The 22,612-nt window shown below is 39.8% G+C and overlaps 1 protein-coding gene across 2 annotated transcripts in view; it reads right to left on the bottom strand.

The window, feature by feature from the left end:
* Positions 1-3,299: 3,299 nt before the first annotated feature.
* B3GLCT (beta 3-glucosyltransferase) overlaps positions 3,300-22,612 on the bottom strand; it is a 125,601-nt gene continuing 106,288 nt past the window's right edge. Inside the window, exons 13-15 of one of the 2 annotated variants that reach the window (XM_031001436.3) lie at positions 17,136-17,255; positions 10,934-11,078; positions 3,300-5,325 (exon numbers count right to left, since the gene is read on the bottom strand). In XM_031001436.3, coding sequence (XP_030857296.3) covers positions 5,158-5,325; positions 10,934-11,078; positions 17,136-17,255 — 433 coding nt within the window. In that variant the 3' untranslated portion in view covers positions 3,300-5,157. The remainder of the gene's footprint in view (positions 5,326-10,933; positions 11,079-17,135; positions 17,256-22,612) is intronic. The other variant, XM_055360351.2, reaches the window with a different exon arrangement.

Raw genomic sequence — 22,612 nt, 5'->3', positions numbered from 1 at the left:
AGATACGTTGGCCAGGGCTGTGGTCTCATCTTTTGCTTAAATGAGGAAGGATCTTCTTCCAAACTCATGTGGTGGCAGTGTTCAGTCCCTTGTGGTATACCGCTTTCCAGTCTGCTTCTTGCTGCCTGTTGCCTACAGGTTACCCTTAGTTTCTCACCATGTAGGCTTTCCCAACATGACTGCTTGTTTCCTCAAAGCCAACAAGGAAGAGTATCTCCTCATGAGATGAATATTACAGGCTTATGGAACAGATTCACATACACATAATCACATACATCCCACTTTTGCCATATCCAATTAGTTAAAATCAAGTCACATAGGTCCCATGAAAACTCAAGGGGAGAGGATTACACAAGGGTATGAATACCAGGAGTCAGGGGTCATGGGGACTATTTTAGAGTTGTCTGCCACAGAGTCCTTGTCAGATATATCATACATATCTTCTCCAGTCTGTAACTTGCCTTTTCCTTTGATAGAAAAAAAATGTTTTAAAATAAAATCAAATGTATCCACTTTTTAATTTTGTAGATAGCGTTTTGTTGTTGTTGTTTTGTAGAGTCAGGGTCTCATTACATTGCCTAAGCTGGTCTCGAACTCCTAGCCTCAAGAAATTCTCCTGCCTCAGCCTTCCAAAATGTTGAGACTGCAGACGTGAGCCACCACACTGGCCCTAGATAGTGGCTTTTTATTACCTGTTTAATAATTCATTGCTTACCTAAGATCATGAAGATATTTTAGTCTGGTTTTCCTCTAGACTAGTGTTTCTCAACCTTGGCAATACTAAAATTTGAGGCTAGATAATTCCTTGTTAATTCTTCTCCTGTGCATTGTAGGGTGTTTAACAGCATCTCTGGCCTACCCATCAGATGCCAGTAGCACCCCCTTCCAGTTGTGACATTCAAAAATCTTGCCAAATGTCTCCCAGGGCTAAAAGGCCCCCAGTTGAAAAGTACTGTTCTTAGATGCTTTACAGCTTAATCTTTGAATATAATGTCTGTAATCCGAGTTAGTAGCTGCTTCATATTGTTCCATATATCTAATTTCTCTACATTTATTGAAAAGATCATTTCCCTCATGAACTGCACATATCACCTTTGTCTTACATTAAGTAAGCATATTATATATGGATTCTGTTCAATTTACCTAACTTCAATCGTCATGCCAGTAAAACACTTTAGTAGTTTTTTGGTAGGTCTTGAAATCTGTTCTTGTAAATCTTCGAATTTTGTCATCATAATCGGCTTGGCTATTCTCAGTCCTTTGCATTTCCTTCTATATTTTGAACCAATTTGTCAATTTTTACACACAAAGTCTCAGATTTTTTACTGGAAATAAATCTATAGATCAATTTGAGATAATTGTAGTCATAATAATATTGAACATTTCAGTATATAAAATGATAAACCTTAGTTCCTTTTTAATATCTCTCAAGATTTTCTGGTTTTCAGTGCAGAGATCTTGCAACTATTTATTTCTAGATATTTCTAGATGTTTGCTAATGCTTTCCGGCTTTACTGAGGTATACTTGACATATAAAAAGTGTATATACTTAGTGTACATGATTGTATATATGTATACATTGTAAAATGATTGCCACAATCAAGCCAATTAGCATATCCATCCACTCCTGCATGGTTTTTTTTTTTTTTTGGCAGTGGTGGTAACATTTAAGATCGATTTCCTTAGTATTTAATATTTGTAAACCATTGTAAATAACATTGTTTCCCTAATTTTATTTTCAAATTGTTTGTTGCTAGTATGTAGAAATACAATTATATTTTTTATATCAGTCCTGTATCTAGTGATCTTACTAAATTCATTACAAAATACTTTGGACTCTGTTTGTATGCAATCAAGTCATCTGTAAATATCTTTTTACTTCTATTTACTCTTTATATAATTTTCTTTTCTTTCCCCTGACTGGGATCTCCTAAACGATGTTGAATAGAAGTAGTGATGGTAAACATTCTAGTCTTTCCTCCAAATTTAGGGGGAGAAATAATTCAATATGAAAGCATTAGGTATTTATGATACTTTTTTTTGTAGATACTCTTTATTACATTGACAAATTTACCTAGTTTCTGAGAATTACAAGGTTGGCTGCTGAATTCTGTCAAATGCTTTTTTTCCTCCTTTTTTGCACAGCTATTAAAATGGTTATACAATTTTTCTCCTTTATTCTATTAATGTGGTGAATTACTTGATTTTTGAATGTTACAGTAGCCTTGCGTCCCTGGAATAAACCCATTTGGTCATGAGTTACTATCCTTTTTATGTATCCTCTTTTTACATATTGCTGATAATTTTGTTTAGGATCACTGTCTTTTATGCTCATGAAAGTTGTTAGTCTGTGATTTTCTTTTGTCAAGTTTTGGTGTCAGAGAAACTTGGGTCTCAGAAATTCAGCTGGGAAATGTTTCCTTTTTCATTATGCTCTGAAAGAGTTTATGTTCCATAAACATAGTATTTCATCTTTGGATGCCTGGAGAATATCACCAATGAAACCATCTGGGCCTGGAGTTTTCTTTGTAAGAAAGTGTTCAACTTTTCATTACATAATAAAGTTTTTATTTAGTCCATACAAATTACATCTCTGATTATGAATGGAAGGCAATAGAAACATTCTTGAAGATGTCAATTACATTAATTTTTGAGGATATATACAACAAGAGGTCTTCAATAAACCCAGAAATGCAGACAGCACTGATATTTACATACCCATACATAGCATCATTTGTGATTTAGCATGCTATTATTGTTTTCTGCTCCTAGGCATTCTAGAAAGGTTATTTTCATGTCTGGATTTCTGATTTAGTTGCAAGATGTAAAAATCCTACATAGTCAGACAACCTGCTTTGGCTATATCATCAGAAATGGCTTAAAAGCAAAAATGACATTCCAGTTATTCCACACACAAATCCCTGATGTTAACATCCCTAGCCTAAAAATAGCCATTTGGAAGGAAAGCCCTATTTCAAAGCAAAGGAAATGTGAGTAAGACAATATCTGGTCCTGGAAATGTCAGACTCAAAATTGAGTTCTTTAGATGGGAATCGATTCTAAAATAACATCTCTGATTTGTTATATAACAAAACACAATGGCTTTATAAACTTTATATAAACATTATCAATTTCTGATGGTTTTCTCTTAAAAGGGTAGCTCTGAAGTAATTATTCTCTCTTTAAACTGTATTTACTGAGCTGCTGACTTTTTTCTGATTTCATTCATTCCTTTTCCCCATTTCCCCTCCCCATTCCCAGTCTAGACTAATGAACACAATATTTGAGAAATCAAAAACTTAGGCAAAGATCTTTTATTTGTGGTTAGGCTTACACCATTCCAAAAAGTAAACATAATTAACAAAACACTTAAAAGTACCAGAGGAGGTGCCCCGGTATCAGTAGAAGGCACTGATCAGACCACAGAAGAAAGCTTGACAAGGATCTTCATATACGGATGCCAGCTTCAATCCTGTCAAATGAACATGTTGTTCTCTCAGTGGTAACAGTTAGTAGGCCGGAGCAGAACTGGAGACTCTTTTCCACTGGGGTAGGCAGCCAGGGCTCTCCAGGAGTACTATTATAGATGACACGAAGGTGACTACCACGGTAGCAATGACAACAAACCCAGTTACAATGACTGAACAAAGCTAAGGCCATCAGTATAGGCTTGACACGATCTAGAAATCCTTCTGGAGCCTCTCATCAGCTGATCATCCCTGATACATCCCTTGGATGGCCACAGAATCCATTTTCACAAAACTGAATCCAATGCATTGTGTTATCACTGCAACACACGAGGTCTGGTAGTTGCTAATTTGGAAAAATGGTAAATACTAATACTATTGCAAATAGTCAATCTATGCTACAAGAAAAACATATTAACACACACAGGTGCTTTTGGTGGTATGGCTTTAAATTCTGTGCTGGGCTATAAAAAGCATTATAAGCAAAGTTAATGAGTAACAGTTTTTATTAAAAAGAAAAAAAAGAAGTAATTTACCAAAATTAGTTTAAGACATTAAATTTTATGCAAATACCTTTACAAAAACTGAATTATATAATTAGAGTGCTTTTTATACATTAATATGAATATGTTACATTACTATATATTAAAGATATAATTTGAAAACTAGAGCTGTTTCAAAATACTGTGTTCAAATGTCATTCTTTGGGAACCCAGAGAAATTGCCTGATCACCGTGCTGTCCTTCCACAAGGGGTTTCTCTTCTGAGTCAGGAGAGAGTCATTAAGTAACATTCAAAAAAAAAAAAAAAAAAAAAAAACAAGAGTAAAACATAAGGTCCAAATTTAATTCACTTCCTGAGACTCACATAGAGCTTGCTGACTTGAACAAAACATGTCAACATTGTTTTAAAATATTGAGGACACTATTTTCTGGCAGCATCTACTACTTTCATGTTACAAGTAAGCCATAAAGATAGGGCTTCAGGGAGAAATAAAACACAGATGAACTTCCAAAGCAATACGAAGCTCTAGCAGAAGACCTCATTCTCTTTTTACGAGGCACAAACAGCAAAAGAATAGACAAAACATAACCACCATGATTACAGACTTCAGGGGATTTCACATCTAGGGTTTCATGATGTTTTATGTACAGTATTATTCCTTAACATGGTATTATTCCTACTGAGTTCCCAGGAAATAATTTTCATCATCAATAATATGGTTTAAAAGTTCATACCATTCACAATATCCATGTCAAAAGACTTTCAGTCTTCTTTTTATATATACAAATAGAACTGTAGACAGTCACATCTCTCCAGGCTCATGCCCAACTGAAACTTCCATTATAATGAAGAGACAGAACAGGAAAGGGACTTCTGGTACCATTTATTTCCCTGTGACAATAAAAAAAACTGCTGTATCACAGCTTGGAGAATACACAGTCATCACTAAGTGTTAAAACAACTGCATAAGTCAAAAGCAAGTGATTTTTCCCAGGAAAAAAAATGTTTCTCCTGTGACCCCTTTTCTTCCTCTGTCAAAAAATACCATACATAAAATCTCCCCCTAAAGTCAGGAAGCATCCAATGCCATGTGGCAGACACAAGTGTTGTGAGCACAGCACAGTGGGATGAGGCCACAGTCTCCAGTTCATTCCCTGCGCAGGCTATGCTCACAGGTCACCCTGACTTATAACTCCTCTCGAAAACTTTTCTGTGTCTCCTGCCTGGCTTTGTCTTCGTCACTGGGTGCCAACCATGTGAAATACACCTTCACTGGATCGATGTTCCAGTGTTTGTGGAACGATATGGGAACTTGATGAGAAAGGTAGTCCTTAGGGTAATCCACCGGCCGAGCCTGCAGGAAAAATAGAGAGTTAGGCTTCCTTGTTGATTGAATATAATTTTGCTGCAGAAGAGCATTTGAATTTATAAAGTGGACTGCTTTACTTCACTACCTAACATTGGCTATAGGAATCTAAAAGCAAAAAGGAAACCATTTTCTGATATCTTTCTTCTAACTCCAGGTGCTTTGCTTTTGTGTCTCCAATTACCTTAATATCCCAAATGCACTGCTTTTTGCTTCTATGTTCCATAGTCTTGCCTCTGGGAGATTCCTAAACAATAGTAATAAATACAAAAAGCTTTCTTTGGTAAGCCATTTAAGTTACTATTATCACTTCTGCACAAAGACAGAAAAACTGTTATGTTCCAGGTACTTCTAAGGAAACTGGCCATAAGTGTGTTGTGGGGGGCTGGGACAAGGATTTCTCAGATTTCCCTTGGCCTCTCTACTGCTCTAATGTGTAATTAGGTGATGTCATTCGAAGAAAGAAAACAAGGAGCTCACTCAGGAGGAGGATAATGTAACTCATGCTCTCTTCCTGACCAAATACCTAGTCTAGTTCCAGAGGTGTAAATGAGAATTGCAAGTAACCCGAAATAGTTTGTGAAAGGACCTAAAAAGTTTTTATATTATCTACATTGCAAAATTTTTTAGAAGTTAGAAAATAAAACTTAAGCAGAACTAGATACAGGTTAGAATAAGATTGAAGAAGTAGCCTATAGGGTTAGAAGGAAACTGAAATCAGATACTATTTTGTTTTCTCTAAGCAAAGTATCCAGTTTCTCTCGGTAACCTTTTTTTTTGTTTGTTTGTTTGTTTTTTTTTTTGAGATGGAGTTTCACTCTGCTGCCCAGGCTGGAGTGCAGTGGGGCAATCTCAGCTTACTGCAACCTCTGCCTCCCGGGTTCGAGCGATTCTCCTGCCTCAGCCTCCCAAGTAGCTGGGATTACAGGCATGCACTACCATGCCTGGCTAATTTTTGTATTTAGTAGAGATGGGGTTTCACCATGTTAGCCAGCCTGGTCTCGAACTCCTGACCTCAGGTGATCCACCTACCTTGGCCTCCCAAAGTGCTGAGATTGCAGGCGTGAGCCACTTTGCCCAGCCAGTAATCATCTTAAATTTGTTTATTAATTTATATGGGCCATCTGTTTTATAAAGTAACTCATTAGGTCATCAATACTAAAATTGTCTTGACTACTAAAACTAGATGTGATGCATTTTAAAAACAAGTCTTTTGTAGGCTACTGTTTTATTACAGTCTGCCTAAATCTTTGATATGAATACTTAAACTCCCTTAAATGGTTTACAGAATACCTTTGTTAAATTTTGCCTTATTGAATCCTAGAAACAGCCTTATAAAATGGACAGAATATTATGGTTCACTTCCAATTTACCGCTGAGAAAACCAGAGCTCCCAGAAGTAACATGACTAGCAAACATTGGAATAGAGACCAGAGAGAGGTGCTCAGCCCAGGGCCAGTGCTCTGCCAGGACACCGGCTGCCTCTGCTCAAGCTGTCTCACTGCCGGTTGGGCACACTCAGCAGCACCTGGCCTAACCTAGCTTCACCAGTACAAATAAACTGCTCAGATGAGTGTTCCAACAATAATATCTGCGAAGAAAAGTTCAAAATAATCTAAGGCGAGAACTTTCACAATTGCTATTTTTAAGAAATTGTAACTGCTCAGGGAGTTAAAAATCTAAAAGGAATTTTAAAAGGAAAAAACAGTGAGACAGACAAAAAATACACACTGGAATACAGTCTAACAGAGTTGGGAAAGTTTTGAATATTAGCTGAAGGAATTCATTTATTATACGACGTTTCTTTGCAAGGCCCTCTGAGAGTTTACTGGCAAGGAAGAAAACCAAGGAGAAACATCCTCTCAATTCCGTTAGAAGATAATTCCACAATGATCCCAGAAGAAATACAGTAGTTCCCCCTTATCCACGGTTTCACTTTCTGAAGTGTCAGTGTCCCACAGTCAATTTTAGTCTGAAAATATTACATGGAAAATTCCAGAAATACACAATTCCTAAGTTTTAAGTTGCGGGCCCTGCTGAGTATCAGGATGAAATCTGGGGTGTCCCACTCCATCCCGCACTGGGCATGAATCCTCCCTTTGTTCAGCATCTTCATGCTGTCTACACTCCCTGCCCCTGAGTCGCTAGAAGCCGCCTCATTATCCAGTCAACTGCAGCAGTATCACAGTGCTTGTGTTCAAGGAACCCTTATTTTACTTAAGAATAGCCTGAAGCAAGAGTAGTGATGCTGGCATATGGTTATAATTGCTCTATTTTATTATTAGTTATTGTTGTTAATCTCTTACTCTGCCTACTTTCTAAAGTAAACTTGATCATAGGTATGTAAAATATAAGAAAAAACATAGTATACGTAGGGTTCAGTATATCCAAGGTTTCAAACATCCACTGGGGGGATCTTGGAATGTATCCCCTGTGGTTAAGGAAGGACTACTGTAAAAGCAATGGAAACAAATCCTTGCTGGTTTTTCACCTTTAAAAATGAACTGTTGAAGACAGAAATGCATCTAACAGGAAAAAAACTAAACCATAACATTTTCCCCTCTATTAATGCAGATTCTAGAAGTGATTTACTGCATCTCAGGGAGGCTATACATGCATTAAAAGAGCTGGCTTATTAAACATTACAATTTACTGGTCATTTTTGACAAATGAGGTAATGGAAAAGCATTAGACAAAATCAGAAAAGTGAAATACATCCAAAATGGTATCTTTAATACCAAGAAGTCTATGCAGCCTCTAATAATCATATCTCTGTGCCCAAAATGTCAAAAGGAAATCCCAAACAGGCAGGATGGAGGGGTGGTGAAGAACTTGAGGAACAGACACAGAGTGTGCTAGGCATCTGCATACAGGAAGAGAGAGGGGCTGAAACTGCCTAAGAAAGACCTACAGCCAGGTGTGGTGGCTCAGGCCTGTAATCCCAGCACTTTGGGAGGCCGAGGCAGGTGGATCACAAGGTCAGGAGATCGAGACCACCCTGGCTAACATATGAAATCCCGTCTCTACTAAAAAATACAAAAAATTAGCCGGGCGGGTGGCACACACCTATAGTCCCAGCTACTCGGGAGGCTGAGGCAGGAGAATCGCTTGAACCCAGGAAGCAGAGGTTGCAGTGAGCCGAGATCATGCCACTGCATTCCAGCCTGGGTGACAGAGCAAGACTTCATCTCAAAAAAAAAAAAAAAAAAAAAAAAGGGAAAGACCTCCTACATTGGGCAAAATTAGAACCTTTCATCTGTAAATACTGGAGCACACTAAACAGGGCAGCAAATGGAGATTAAAATCACATTTCCTTAGACAAGTGCCTTTCTATAACTGTATTGAAAAATGATTTCCATCCCATACAGTTTACCCACCATAATGGTGGTCTAAAACTTTTTGGGAAATTTCCAGAGTTGAGCAACCACCAATCATTGCACACTGCCATGTCCATTAGTGGCACATAATTTTGGAAGAACAGAAAACCATATGCTCTAGGTGCTGTGCTTTCAACAAAGGGAAATACTAGATTTTCCCTGGAGTCCCCTTCTAAATCTGCGAATTCACAATAACTTTCTCTAAAAACAGAAGAAATGTGATGGCCCAGGCAATTTTGCATATGAGACTGCTTCCAAATGCCCACTCTGTCTCTAGCTCATCAGGATTCTTAAATTTTATCTCTTTGCCTCATATTTCTTTGTGAAGATGAACAAACACAGTTTGGATCAGTGTTTAAACACTATAAATGGAAAGCACTATCCAAATCGTTACCAAACTCTCTAAAAGAGGCTTAAGAATTGGAAGATACAGCATTATCTGTTGGGGAGGATAGGTTTTAAACATATTTTATGATTTTGGAAAAGTTTAAAATGTATGTGAATTAGAGAAATCAAGGGTTCTAAAGTGGGGGAAACAACAACCTTATTTTTAAAAAAATTATCTTCAAAGGACTTTTGCCTATAGATGATTTTCCTTCTTTTCTCCTTATCATTTCATTAGCTAATTTATTCTTCCCTAAATGAAAAGGGCTGCTACAAAAATCTAAGACCTGTCACACTAACCTTGATAAATTATTTCCCTTATACACTAACAGTTTTAATTACCCCTTTTATTGCGTGACTGAAACACCATGAGGCAGAGCAAGAGAGGGAACCGCAGAGAACAACGCTTTCTTTCCTAAGTCATCCTAACACAACACACAGGCTTAAAGTGGGTAAGACCTCTCAAAGTCCTAAAGGACAAGTAAGTATCTTCTAACTGACACCAGGAAGGAGGTTTCTCATACATTTCCTTATATTAAAGGTCTATTTTTATCCTCTCTTATTGTCTCAAGGATACAGAAATGGATTCTGCCTTTCCTGATGATGCAAACACTTTCTTAGTCTTATTCGAGTTGTTTTCTATAGTATACTATTTCTGTCATGCTAAGTTTTCTATATTGCTATGATAATGTTTGCTACTGGTTACCAAATAAATAAAGCATGGGCCAGGTGCAGTGGCTCACATCTGTAATCCTGGCACTTTGGGAAGTCGAGGTGGGAGGATCGCTTGAGTCCAGGAGTTTGAAACCAGTCTGGGCAACATAGTAAGACCCCCATCTCTATAAAAAACTTTAAAAATTAGCCAGGCATGGTGGTGTGCGCCTGTAGTCCCAGATACTTGGGAGACTAAGGCAAGAGGATCATCTGAACCCACGAGATCAAGTCTGCAGTGAGCCACGTTGCAGTGAGCAAGACCCTATCTCAAAATAAATAAATAAATAAAAATAAACAAATAAGGCATAAAAACAGTATTTTCAATATAAGAGAAGGCATCTAAAATACTTATGCATACACACTTCAAGTTTCAAAAACTTTAAATTTCTTGAAGGAGGATATTAGATGGGTATGGATCTATGGTTATTTTTAGTTTGTGAACAACTGCTATTATTCTTAAAAGAAAATTCACTGACTTGGTTCTTAAAAGATACTAAACATAATGCAGGAGGATTTCCTTCTCCAACCCCCAAACTGCAATATGGGGAGGCTATAAGCACTACCCGTCCCTGGTAAACATAAGCTCATCTCTTCTTTTCCATAACCCTCAGAATATATGCTTATTGAGATACCCATTTGCAATTTAATAGATTTTAGCCATTCATTTTAATGGCAAGTGAAGGAGAAAAAGCTCAGTGAAAAGACAGATAGTGTAAAAACTGAGGATGGTGTAGAATTACATAGACTCAGTGGCCAGTAGGACAATATTAGGTCAGTCCTATATATTTCTAGGCAGTATCCAATAATTTTTAAATGCTATCAATCCTTTTAACTAAAAAGATAAACCAAAAAACAGCTTTTCCCTGGTCCTACATGGCGAGGATCCTGGTCAAACGCCACTTGGTTTTCGAGACGTTTTTGCCTCCCATCTTCATGACGTACATGAGACAGTGTGTACATCAAACAGGGTAACAGTCCTGGTTAAGGACATTCCCCTGGAGCCTGTCAACACAGTTCTCAGTCTGTTTCCCGAATATGTGAAGAGAAAGAAGTCAAATCCTTAAGTGAGAAGAACCTGTCCCTCACCTGCCATGAGGGAAGAATAAAAACCATTTCCTCACCTGATGGAAGAGAGGGCTGTGTGTCACAGGGATTCCCAAGCCACTAAAGCACATTCCCAGGACCATATCATCGGGAGCATCATTGCTGTAGCACCGACATTTACTGGCGAGAAGTCTCCTGACAGCTTCTCTGCTGAAGACCATTCTAGTGGGAGCCAGAGCAGAGAAAGGGGTTAGAGAAGCTCCACAGACACCGCTGCTGCACAAATGGGCCCCGGGAAACAGGACTCTACTCCTGCAGACTGAGAGGCAATAGTAGCTTTCTCTAGTTACTGAGCTCTAGGTAAAACCCTACCTGTTCTCTTTTAGTCTTCTGGCCCTTTCCAACACTTTTGTACCAAGTTCCCAAAATAATTTCTCTTCGTTTTAAAATACAGATTGGTTTCTTGTTTTCATTCTGATCCTAAGGTAGAAATGAATCTTTTCATACCATAAAAAGCTCAATTACTGAAAGGGCTGAAGGAAACAATATGGTTCATAAGTTCAGTCTCAATCATCAAAGACTTTCTTTAAGGCAAAACTATTTAAAATTCATCCATATAGTCCCACTGCCACATATAGGGCCTTGCCCACAGCACTCAATAGAAGTTTGATGCATCAAACAAGTGAGAACAAAGTCGCCTTTACAAAGACCTTCTTCCTGGGGGAGGAAACATTCTATGAATCAGTCTAGGAGGAAGGAAAAAAGGACAAAGAGCTTGAATCCCTGAATCAAAAATACTGATTCCACATGCTGGGCTCAATTCAGCACAGTTTTACCTAATGCTAGTGGCCAACCCCCTCCTCCGTCCCCTGCAACAGTGCAGAACTCCCTCCCTGCCCTTGACTAGACAAGAGAATTTCTTTACTTAAGATGTTGTAACAAAATAGGAAAGTATAAAAAGAAAGTTCCTGTCAACTACAGAGAAAGGAAAACTGCAAGTCTGAAAACCCACCATAAATTGCCTTTCTCTTAGAAAGCCTGCTGTCCACAGTGAAACCTCCCTGGCCACATTTTTTGTGGCTGAGTGGAACTCCTACACCCAATCGGCCACGTTGGGCTCAAGCTACTGACTCCGGGAAAAGAGCACACATGAGAAGATGTGTTGACAGTAAATAGTAAAAATGCTTTTTTTCTTTTGTCAGCATCTAGTAAAATGAGAAAAAATGAGAAAGACTTTCATTTTTTTGATCTGCTCTCTGAAAAACTAACTTTATAGGAAGATGAAACGTGAGCATGAAATTTTAATATGTAATTATTTTATACTTTTGCCTACTCACACAGTCTTACATTAATTATTTGCATAAATTAAGTGAATATGAGCCGTTAATAACACTTGTTTATTAGCATGCTGATGAGTTCTTTCCAAATAAGGTTGCTCCCCAAAATGGAAAACTACCAGTCATATCATGGTGGGAAAGAACACTTGTCTGCTCTGGCCACCAACTATTAAACATTAAAAAGATGTTGAAAGGCTACAGGATTATTTTATTTCCTTCAATATACAATATACAAATGTTTAAAATAAGAAAAACTGAAATGGGAGTCTGGGACTTGCCCAAGAACACAGTGCAGATCAAGAAGATGTAGGAAGGGAACATGCATGAGAAACACGCCTGCCCTTCCTGGCCTTCAGCCAATAAATAGGTCATGGCAGTCTCTCTGGGTAACGTTGCCTGTGGCCTCTTCCGAGGACACTGCCCAACATCTTATTCTGGTATAGTCATTTGCTCCCAAGGCTGCCAAAAAGGCTGATGATAGATAGCCTAAGCACAGCTTCCTACCTAAATGCACATATGTAAATAAGTATTTTCAAAAAGAAATGGTCAAAACATCACATGTTCTCACCTATAAGTAGGAGCTAAGTTATGAGGATGCAAAGGCATAAGAATGATACAATGAACTTTGGGAACTCGGAAGAGGGGTGGGGATGAGGGATAAAAGACTACACACTGGACACAGCGTACACTACTTGGGTGACAGGTGCACCAAAATATCAGAAATCACCACTAAAGAACTCATTCATATAACCAAACACCCCCTGCCCCTCAAAAGCCTGTTGAAATAATAAAAAAAAATGGTCATTCAATTTATTTTCTCCAAGTACCAAAACTTTCATGGAGTAAGCAACAAAGTGAAAAACAGACACTTGGATTCAAATAGTACAAAGGTCTCACGCTCCAAACAACGCAAAATACCTACACAGAAACCACAGGAACCTACATGTCTGACTCGGCTCTGTCAAAACATCCTTACCTAAGACGGATGGTTTATGGTAGTAGTTTTCAAAAACTTACTTGACTGTGACCCGCCATCAGAAAACAAGAAATTAATTTCACATTGCAACCATTTATATGTTTCATGTGTGAGTGTGCATGGGTATGTATAAAGCTGAAACAAAAATGTCACAAACAATACTTACCCTTATGACACGGAATGCACTCTGATATTTTCCATTTTATTCTATTCCACTCAATAGTTCATTAATTTAAAATGCTAGTCATGGTCCATGAATTGGTTTTACAAGCCACTGATTCTGACTTGCTGTTAAAAGGCATATTGGTTCTCAAGCTAGAGCATCAGAAAATTCTACTGTAATACTAGAGAAACTATTCAACATTATGTCTTACAGCTTTTATCAAAGGTTGATGTAAGAGACAATCTCATGACGAATGTTCCTGCATCTTTGTAAAAGCGCTATTAAAGACAGAACATCACATTGGTCAATGTTAGCTATATAAAGATCAGTGCCTTGTGTTCATGGATTTGTTTATTCATTTATTCACTGTACCTTGAAAAACATGAGTCCCTATGCTAAGAAGCAAGGAAATAACGAGAAATGAAACACACAGGTGTTGCCTTCAAATAATGCATAATTTAAGTGGAAAATAGAAAAGTAAATAGACAATTAAATGATAATGGTTTGCATAATATGCTATGAAAGTACATTAGAAATGCATTAAACCCAGATTTGAGAGGCTAGATTGGGCTAAAGGCATTCAAGAGTAAATGGTGATAGCTATGTTGAGTCCAAAGGAACAAGGAGGAACTAGACAGGCAGAAAGTTGGGGAAACAATGGTATGCAGAGACCAGCGAATGTCGTATCTTGGGAGGAGAGGAAAAAAATAGTGCTTCGGAGAAACTGAAACAAGTTCAGCAAGAGTTCTTTAAGATAAGGGTGTAGATGGATGAGGCTAGAAAGGTAAAACAGCATCTGCCAAGATCATGAGAGGTCTTATAAGCCTTGGAGTGCAGACTTGATCCTAAAGGCAATGGGAGAAGTTCTACTGCCAGTTAGGATATCAGAGGATGCAAAAGACTTTCATGCCATGGTAACACTCAAATAAAAATATTCAAATAACAGGAAAGTCATATGTAATTATGAAATTGAAGAGAGGTGAATGACACGAAGCCTAGATGAATGAATTTCTAGAGAGAAAAATCCTTGCTAGGGGAGTAGCAAGACAGCCATGGCAGCTTTCAGCGGCAAACTGGGCCTGGTAAGTGGGTAGAAGACAAAACTTTTCTTGGGCCTTCGGGCCCAAAGCAGTGGCCTCAGCAACACCCAGGGAGGCTGTTAATCAGGCAAACTAGAGAAGATTAAATTGAGGACTCATCCCAGATCAACTTGACTCCTGTTAAAATATGAATGATCATCTCTTTGTCTTAGATGTCAAAAGTAGAAAAAGGTTCACACTCTTGGAGAAAAGACAATGAGAAGCCACTGAGGGCCTCTGAGCAGAGGGGAGAGAGGACCAGATCTGCTTTTAGAAAGGTCCCTTTGACTACAGTGTGGACAACAGCATGGAGTGGAGTTTAAGATCAAAAAGTAGGGGGAACAGGAGGCTGTGGCAGGAACTCATATAGGATATGACAGTGACCTGGCTGAGATTACTGGAGGTAGAGAGAAGTATTGATGGAAGAGAGATTTAGGAAATAAAATGGACAGGACTGGGTGATTCAGTTGATTGCAGGGAGTGGGGAAAGAAAGGGTGAGAGCTGACTCACAGACTCCTGGGGTAAGAACTCATATATGCCAATGTTTTCCCTGAGAGGGGGACATTGGAAGAACAAACCAGGGGTTACGGTCAGAAATGACAAGGTGTTGAGTGTGATGTGTCTGTCAATCAGTCAAGTGGAGATGCCCTTTGAATCTATGAATTCAGAGGCCAGCAGAGTTCTAGGCTGGAGAAAGAGTTCTGGGTACATTCAGCATCAAGCCATAAGATCACCCAGGGACAATACAGGGTGAGAAGGAGGACTAGAAAAGATGCCTGAGTAACACAAGACATTGAAGGCATAGACAGAAACAGAGAAGGAATGACCAGAAAGAAGGATGAACAAGGATAGGATGGCGCTCTGGAAAGCAAGAGAAACGGGTATTTCAGGTCAACAGTCACTGGTGTTAAAGGCTGTCAGTGAAACAGGATAAAAATTGGAAATTATTAATTTGATTTAGCTACAGCAAGGTTGCTGGAAACCTTGGTGAGGTAGTTTAGGAGGCTGGGAGTTTATGACTCTTAGAAGGCTGAGAATGGAGCAGAGAAAATGGAGATAGAGTAGTGAACTCAAGATGTTCCGCAGGGTAGGAAGGAGAAGGCATGGTGGTGGTGAGAAGTTTTAAGACAGAAAAACTAGAGGTGGTGGGAAGTACCCAGGAGCAGGGTAGACGCTGAGCACAGAAGTTAAAGGTGCCACCTTGGTGGTCTAGCACGGCCTGCCAGGGGCAAGGGAAGGGGGAGCAGTGACAATTATGCAATGTATTTGCAAATCTGGCACTGGCCTGTGAGGTCCTGTGGGGAAGGGGCTGTGCAGCTTTCATCTGTGCATTCCCCGTGCCTGGCCCACACAAGGCCAGTTGAACGAATAAACAACCAACTGGGATGATGAAAGGCAATTCTAGATAGGTAAGGTAAAGTGAGGTTTCAGAAGGCCTTGAGTGCCAGTCTTGGAAACAACAGCTAAATCCAATATGCAATGAAGACAACAAAATGGTTTTCTTGCAGAAATCACATAACAAGTCACTTCTGTGTTAAAAATATTATATGAACGCCATCATGCTATAAAGTATATAAACCCATATACAAATAACAGGGCCACTTTCAAAGTGGAACATCCTGGCTCAATGGGTGCCATGTTCTGATCCTTAATTGGCCCTAACTCTTCACCCAGAAAGCCCGATGCATTACAGTAAGGCCGCAAATAGCTTGAACCTTTTTTGATAAGGAGGTCAACACTCCTTGGGCTTACTCTAGTGTCTTTTCAAAGGCCTCCCTGGACTCCCCCTCCTGTTGTTAATGACCTCAGGTAGATGCAAGCCATTGTCTAACAAAGATCAGCACACATGCTCAGGTTTGGTTATCACTACAAAAGAGCCACCACCATAACCATGTTATCTTCACCACTGTATCGGCTAAACAAAATCAGGATGCCTGTAGTATGACTGTTGAGATCCTGCAGGTTCCTGTAGGAATTGTTCCAATCTAGGGAATTGCAAAGTAGGAATTTAAGGTCCTAGCCCTCCAGAAGTGTATAATCCATTAGGTTATAAACTAGAATGCTGCCTGGAACACAGAAGACATGCAACAAATATCTACTGAGTGAATTTAAATGACTACCGTTGATAAGATTTTGCCTACACGCACCAATAGTAAGACTACAGAAGTAATAGGGAAAACTACTTAATTGATTTACCCATATAAATCAAGTTAAAATCTTTCTTCATAAGAGATTAGGCAGATGCTTCATTTAAAACACTGATTTTTAACTGTTATTTAAAACCTATAAATCCTACATAAATATTACTTAATTGCCTAAGTAAGCTTCTATACTACACTTTCTCCAAAGGCGATTTATTAAGCATTACATAATTTCATAGTCTAATGGCTTATTCTCTGAGATTAAAATCTATAACCAATTTTTTTTTTTCCATTTAAATAGACAATCAAAACTAGTTGGCTGTCTAGAAGCAACCATTGTTAGGGACATTCTAGCAAGTATGACATACTTTTTTATATCATTTCTTCAAGAGCTAAAATATTCTTTACTGTGTGTTCTTTTAATATTTAGCAAATATAATGTTCACTTTCCTATTATAGTAACAACCACCATTCACAGAGTACTCACATATCAGTATAGATCCCAGTGCCAGAGACCTACCTCTCGTGTGGAAAGGGAAGTTTATGTTTAAAGTAGTTGAAGAAAGCTGTGATCATAGTTACCCTCCTCCTCCCGTGATGTAGCTGTAGCCACCAGTGCCCAGGCCGTAGCCGTAGCGCTCTCCCAGAAACACAGGCTCGCCGGAGTCATAACAGCTAAGCAAGTGCTGGAGCCTGGAGATACTGAGATGCCAAAGGGAACACAAATCATGATTATTTGATTCAAACGTGGTTACAGAATAGTTTATGGTTCTTACATCCCACTCTGTATACTGTGTAATACTAAACTGAAATAGTTAAGAGAAGAAATTTGAGTGACTTATAGAATAAATAAAATTTTTAAACAACAACAAAAAAAGAAAAGAATGCATGAACACTGTACATTACTGGAAACAGAAGAGAAACTGAGACACGAGGGGCTTGTTCCTCAGTTTTTACAAGCCCCTGCCATAATACGCCTGCCTGATTTGTGTGGTGAGAGTGGCAGGTTACTGAAGTGAAGTTGGCCAGTGTGCTCTAGATCTTATTTCTACCAGTCCTGTTTTCAAGTGAGTGTGAACTAATCCTCACATCTTTTCAGATGAACTTGGTATTTAACAAAAAAATTCCTGATGGCCTAAAAAGGAGCCACTGAGATGCAAATGCATGTTGGGCCCCTGGCTGGCAGGTGGGGAAGAGAATTTGGGCAGTGAGGCTATCCTAGAAATCCTCAGATAATGAGGCACAACCATGCTTATGTTTCCCTCAATAAGGCCACCCAAGTCTGAGAACTTTTTGTGTCTAATTGCTTATACTTTTGAATACCTTTTGGCCCCTATCTGCCTTTAACACACATTACCAACAACAGCTTACAAAGGGCAGTGTATTAGTCTGGGTTCTCTAAAGTAAGACTATCCGTGAGTTGGTCATAAAAATGCCTGCAACTGCAGCTGCTGTTTGGATGAAAACAATGAATTTATAGGAAAATAAAATTGAAAAATAACTTTTTTAAATAGACACAAAGGGTAGTACTAAGAAAGCCTATTTTTTCTATGTTTTAAGAACTTACACCACTTAGAAACGTCCCTTCCGCCTATAAGCCTGCAAAATCAAAAGCAAGTTAGTTACTTGTAAGATACAACGGGGATACAGGGGGTAAATATTCCTGTTCCAAATGTGAGAAAATGGCCAAAACAAAGGGGCCACAGGCCCCATGCAAGTGCAAAACCTGGCCAGGCAATCATTAAATATTAAACCTCCAAATGCAGTGAGTCAAGATCGTGCCATTGCACTCCAGCCTGGGTGACAAGAGTGAAACTCCGTCTCAAAAAAAAAAAAAATTTATATATATATATATAAAACCTCCAAAATCTCCTTGATTCCATGTCTCACATCCAGGACATGCTGATGCAAGAGGTGGGCTCCCTAGGCCTTGGGCAGCCCCACCCCTGTGGCTCTGCAGGGGACAGCCCCTGTGGCTGCTTTCACAGGCTGGTATTAAGTGCTTGCGGCTTTTCCAAGGTGCACAGAGGAAGCCGTCACTGGATTTACCATTCTGGGGTCTGGAAGATGGTGGCCCTCTTCTGAGTGCTCCACTAGGCAGTGTCCCAGTGGGGACTCTGTGTGGGGGCTCCAACCCCACATTTCCCTTCTGCACTGCCATAGCAGAAGTTCTTCATGAGGGCCCCAGCCCTGCAGCAGACTTCTGCCTGGACATCCAGGTATTTCCGTACATTCTCTGAAATCTAGGCAGAGGTTCCCAAACCTCAACTCTTGTCTTCTGTGTACCTGCAGGCCCAACACTACATGGAAGCTGCTAAAGCTTGGGGCTTGCACCCTCTGAAGCAAAAGCCAAGCTGTACCTTGGCCCCTTTTAGCCATGGCTGGAGCATCTGGGACACAGGGCACCAAGTCCTGAGGCTGCATAGAGCAGTGGGGCCCTGGGCCAGGCCCATGAAACCGTTTTTCCTCCTAGGCCTCTGGGCCTGTGATGAAAGATCTCTGACATGCCCTGGAAACATTTTCCCTATTGTCTTGGTATGAACATTCAGCTCCTTGTTACTTATGCAAATTTCTGCAGCTGGCTTGAATTTCTCCCCAGAAAATGGGGTTTTCTTTTTCACCTCATGGTCAGGTTGCAAATTTTCCAAACCTTTATGCTCTGCTTCCCTTTTAATAAGTTCCAATTTCAAACCATCTCTTTGTGAATGAATATGACTAAACGCTTTCAGAATAAGCCAGGTCACCTCATGAATGCTCTGCTGCTTAGAAATTTCTTCCACCAGATACCCTAAATCACCTCTCTCAAGTTCAAGGCTCCACAGATCTCTAGGGCAGGGGCAAAATTCCACCAGTCTCTTTGCTAAAGCGCAGCAAGAGTGACCTTTGCTCCAGTTCCCAATAAGTTCCTCATCTCCATCTGAAACCACCTCAGCCTGGACTTCATTGGTCAAAACTATTCAACAAGTTTCTAGGCAGTTCCAAACTTTCATTCATCTTCCTGTCTTCTTCTGAGCTCTCCAAACTGTTCCAACCTCTGCCTGTTACCCAGTTCCAAAGTCACTTCCACATATTTGAGTATCTTTTCAGCAACACCCCACTCCTGGTACCAATGTAATGCATTAGTCCATTTTTACACTGCTGATAAAGACATACTCAAGACTGGGAAGCAAACGAGGTTTAATTCAACTTACAGTTCCACCTTGTGGCTGGGGAGGTCTCACAATTATGGCAGAGGGCAAAAGGCATTTCTTACATGGTGGCAGCAAAAGACAATGAGAAAAAAGCAAAAGTGGAAACCCCTGATAAACCCATCAGATCTCATGAGCCTTATTCACTATCATGAGAACAGCATGGGAAAGACCGGCCCTCAGGATTCAATTACCTCCCACTGGGTCCCTCCCACAACATGTGGGAATTCTGGCAGATACAATTCGAGTTGAGATTTAGGTGCGGACACAGCCAAACCATATCATTCCACCCCTGGCCCCTCTCAAATATCATGTCCTCACATTTCAAAACCAATCATGCTTTCCCAACAGTCCCCAAAAGTCTTAACTCATTTCCACATTAGTTCAAAAGTCCATAGTCCAGTGTCTCATCTGAGACATGACAAATCCCTTCCACCTATGAGCCTGTAAAATCAAAAGCAAGTTAGTTCTTCCTAGATACAATGGGGTATAGGCATTGGGTAAATACAGCCATTCTGAATAGGAGAAATTGGCCAAAATGAAGAGGCCACAGGCCCCATGCAAGTCCAAAATCCAGTGGTACAGTCAAATCTTAAAGTTCCAAAAGGATCTCCTTTGACTCCATGTCTCACATCCAGGTAACACTGATGCAAGAGGTGGGTTCCCATGGTCGTTGGCAGCCCTTCTCCTGTGGCTTTGCAGAGTACAGCCTCCCTCCTGGCTGCTTTCACGGGCTGACATTGAGTGTCTGCGGCTCTTCCAGATGCATGGTGCAAGCTGTCAGTAGATCTACCATTCTGTGGTCTGGAGGACAGTGGCCCTCTTTTCACAGCTCCACTAGGTGGTGCCCCAGTAGGGACTCTGTGTGGGGGCTCCGACCTCATATTTCCCTTCCCCACTAGCATAGGTTCTCCATGAGGGCCGCTATCCCGCAGCAAACTTGCCTGGGCATCCAGGCATTTCCATACATCTTCTGAAATCTAGGCAGAGGTTCTCAAACCTCAATTCTTAACTTCTGTGTACCCGCAGGCTCAACACCACATGGAAGCTGCCAAGGCTTGGGGCTTCCACTCTCTGAAGTCACAGCCCAAGCTGTACTTTGGCCTCTTTTAGACACGGCTGGAGTGGCTGGAATGCACAGCACCAAGTCCCTAGACGGCACACAGCATGGGGACCCTGAGTCCAGCCCACGAAACAAACCACTTTTTCCTCCTGGGCCTCTGGGCCTGTGATGCGGAGGTAGGGGAGCGGGGGAAGGAGCTGCTGCGAAGGTCTCTGACATGACCTGGAGACATTTCCCCCATCTTGGGAATTAACATTCGGCTACCTGCTACTTACACAAATTTCTGCAGCCGGCTTGAATTTCTCCCCAGAAAATGGGTTTTTCTTTCCTATCGTGTAGTCAGGGTACACATTTTCTAAACTTTTATGCTCTGCTTCCCTTGTAAAACTGAATGCCTTTAACAGGATCCAAGTCAGCTCCTGAATGCTTTTCTGCTTAGAAATTTCTTCCACCACATACCCTAAATCATCTCTCTTGAGTTGAAAGTTTCACAAATCTCTAGGGCAGGGGCAAAATGCCACAAGTCTCTTTGCTAAAACACAGCAAGAATCACCTTTACTCCAGTTCCCAACAAGTTTCTCATTTCCATCTGACATCACCTCAACCTGTAGTTTATTGTCCATGACTATTAACATTTTGGGCAAAGCCATTCAACAAGTCTCTAGGCTAAAGTTCCAAACTTTCCCACATTTTCCTCTCTTCTTCTGAGCCCTGTCTCTAAATTATTCACCAAGATATCTTTTCTCACAGAGCAATAGTAACATTAACAGTTCTGGTCTCATTTTTTGGTGGGAGGGATGGGTAAGAACAAAACAAAGTACATGAAAAGATCACCTTTCCCATCCCCACTCATGAGTCTTATAAAAATACCCTAGCTAATAAAGCTAAAGTTGAAAGTGAAGAAAACGAATTTAATATATGAAAAGAAACTCTGACCAGTGACAAGTGTTGGTGCTCAAAGAGTTCACAAGACTTCCAATCAGGTTTATATCTGTCTGAAGGTCAAGGCCTCTGACAATGTTGATGGTTTCTGAGTGACTAGAAAATGTTCTTTGAACACTATCCTGTTTTCGGCACAAAAGGTGACTCTAGGACTGCCTCGTAATAAGAGTGGTGTAAAAATCTGATCTGCTGTTCTCTACAAGGAGTTTGCTATTAACCTCTGCTATTTTATCATTGGTTTTGTTTAGTTGCCAATGATTTTCTAACTTTTAATTCTTGTAGATAGAGCTGCTTATATTTTTCCAACTCAGTTTTATTAGTCTTATGCAAAGTTTTCATTTTCGAGAGTTCAGATTTCAGATCTTTCTCAGCTCCCTGCGACTTCTTATTGAAGCAACTTTATTCTCTCTTAACTAAGTTCTCTCAAGATGCTGCTTGTGTCTGCAAAGATAGATTTTCTTTTAACTTTTCTACTATATCTTGTTTACTCTTTCTTTGGTCTCTTTCTTGTACTAAATTTGTTTCCACATTCTTGTTGTACTAAATTTGTTTCCATATAAGTTTTGGGGCTTTCTATTTTTACTCTGTAGTCAAGATAATCCCTCTTTTACAGACTTCTGCTTTCCAATGTATTTACTTACTTTATCTTATTCATTCTAATACATTTGTTTGATTTACTTCATTTGACACTGTGTTTGGCTTACACATAGAGTATCCTTGACATAAGTAACTTTATCTCAGAAAAAGACTCCATCTTACATTTCATTAGGCACTTTGCCAACAGAGGCCAGATGTTTTACTTGATCAATAAAGACTCTATTCAATCAAATGAGGACATAACCAAGCACATTCCTCCATTTTCAGTC

Source organism: Gorilla gorilla, chromosome 14 (assembly GCF_029281585.2).
Source record: "Gorilla gorilla gorilla isolate KB3781 chromosome 14, NHGRI_mGorGor1-v2.1_pri, whole genome shotgun sequence".
Classification (NCBI taxonomy): domain Eukaryota; kingdom Metazoa; phylum Chordata; class Mammalia; order Primates; family Hominidae; genus Gorilla; species Gorilla gorilla.
The sequence above is the reverse complement of the archived record's forward strand: the minus strand, read 5'-3'. Positions and strand labels throughout refer to the sequence as shown.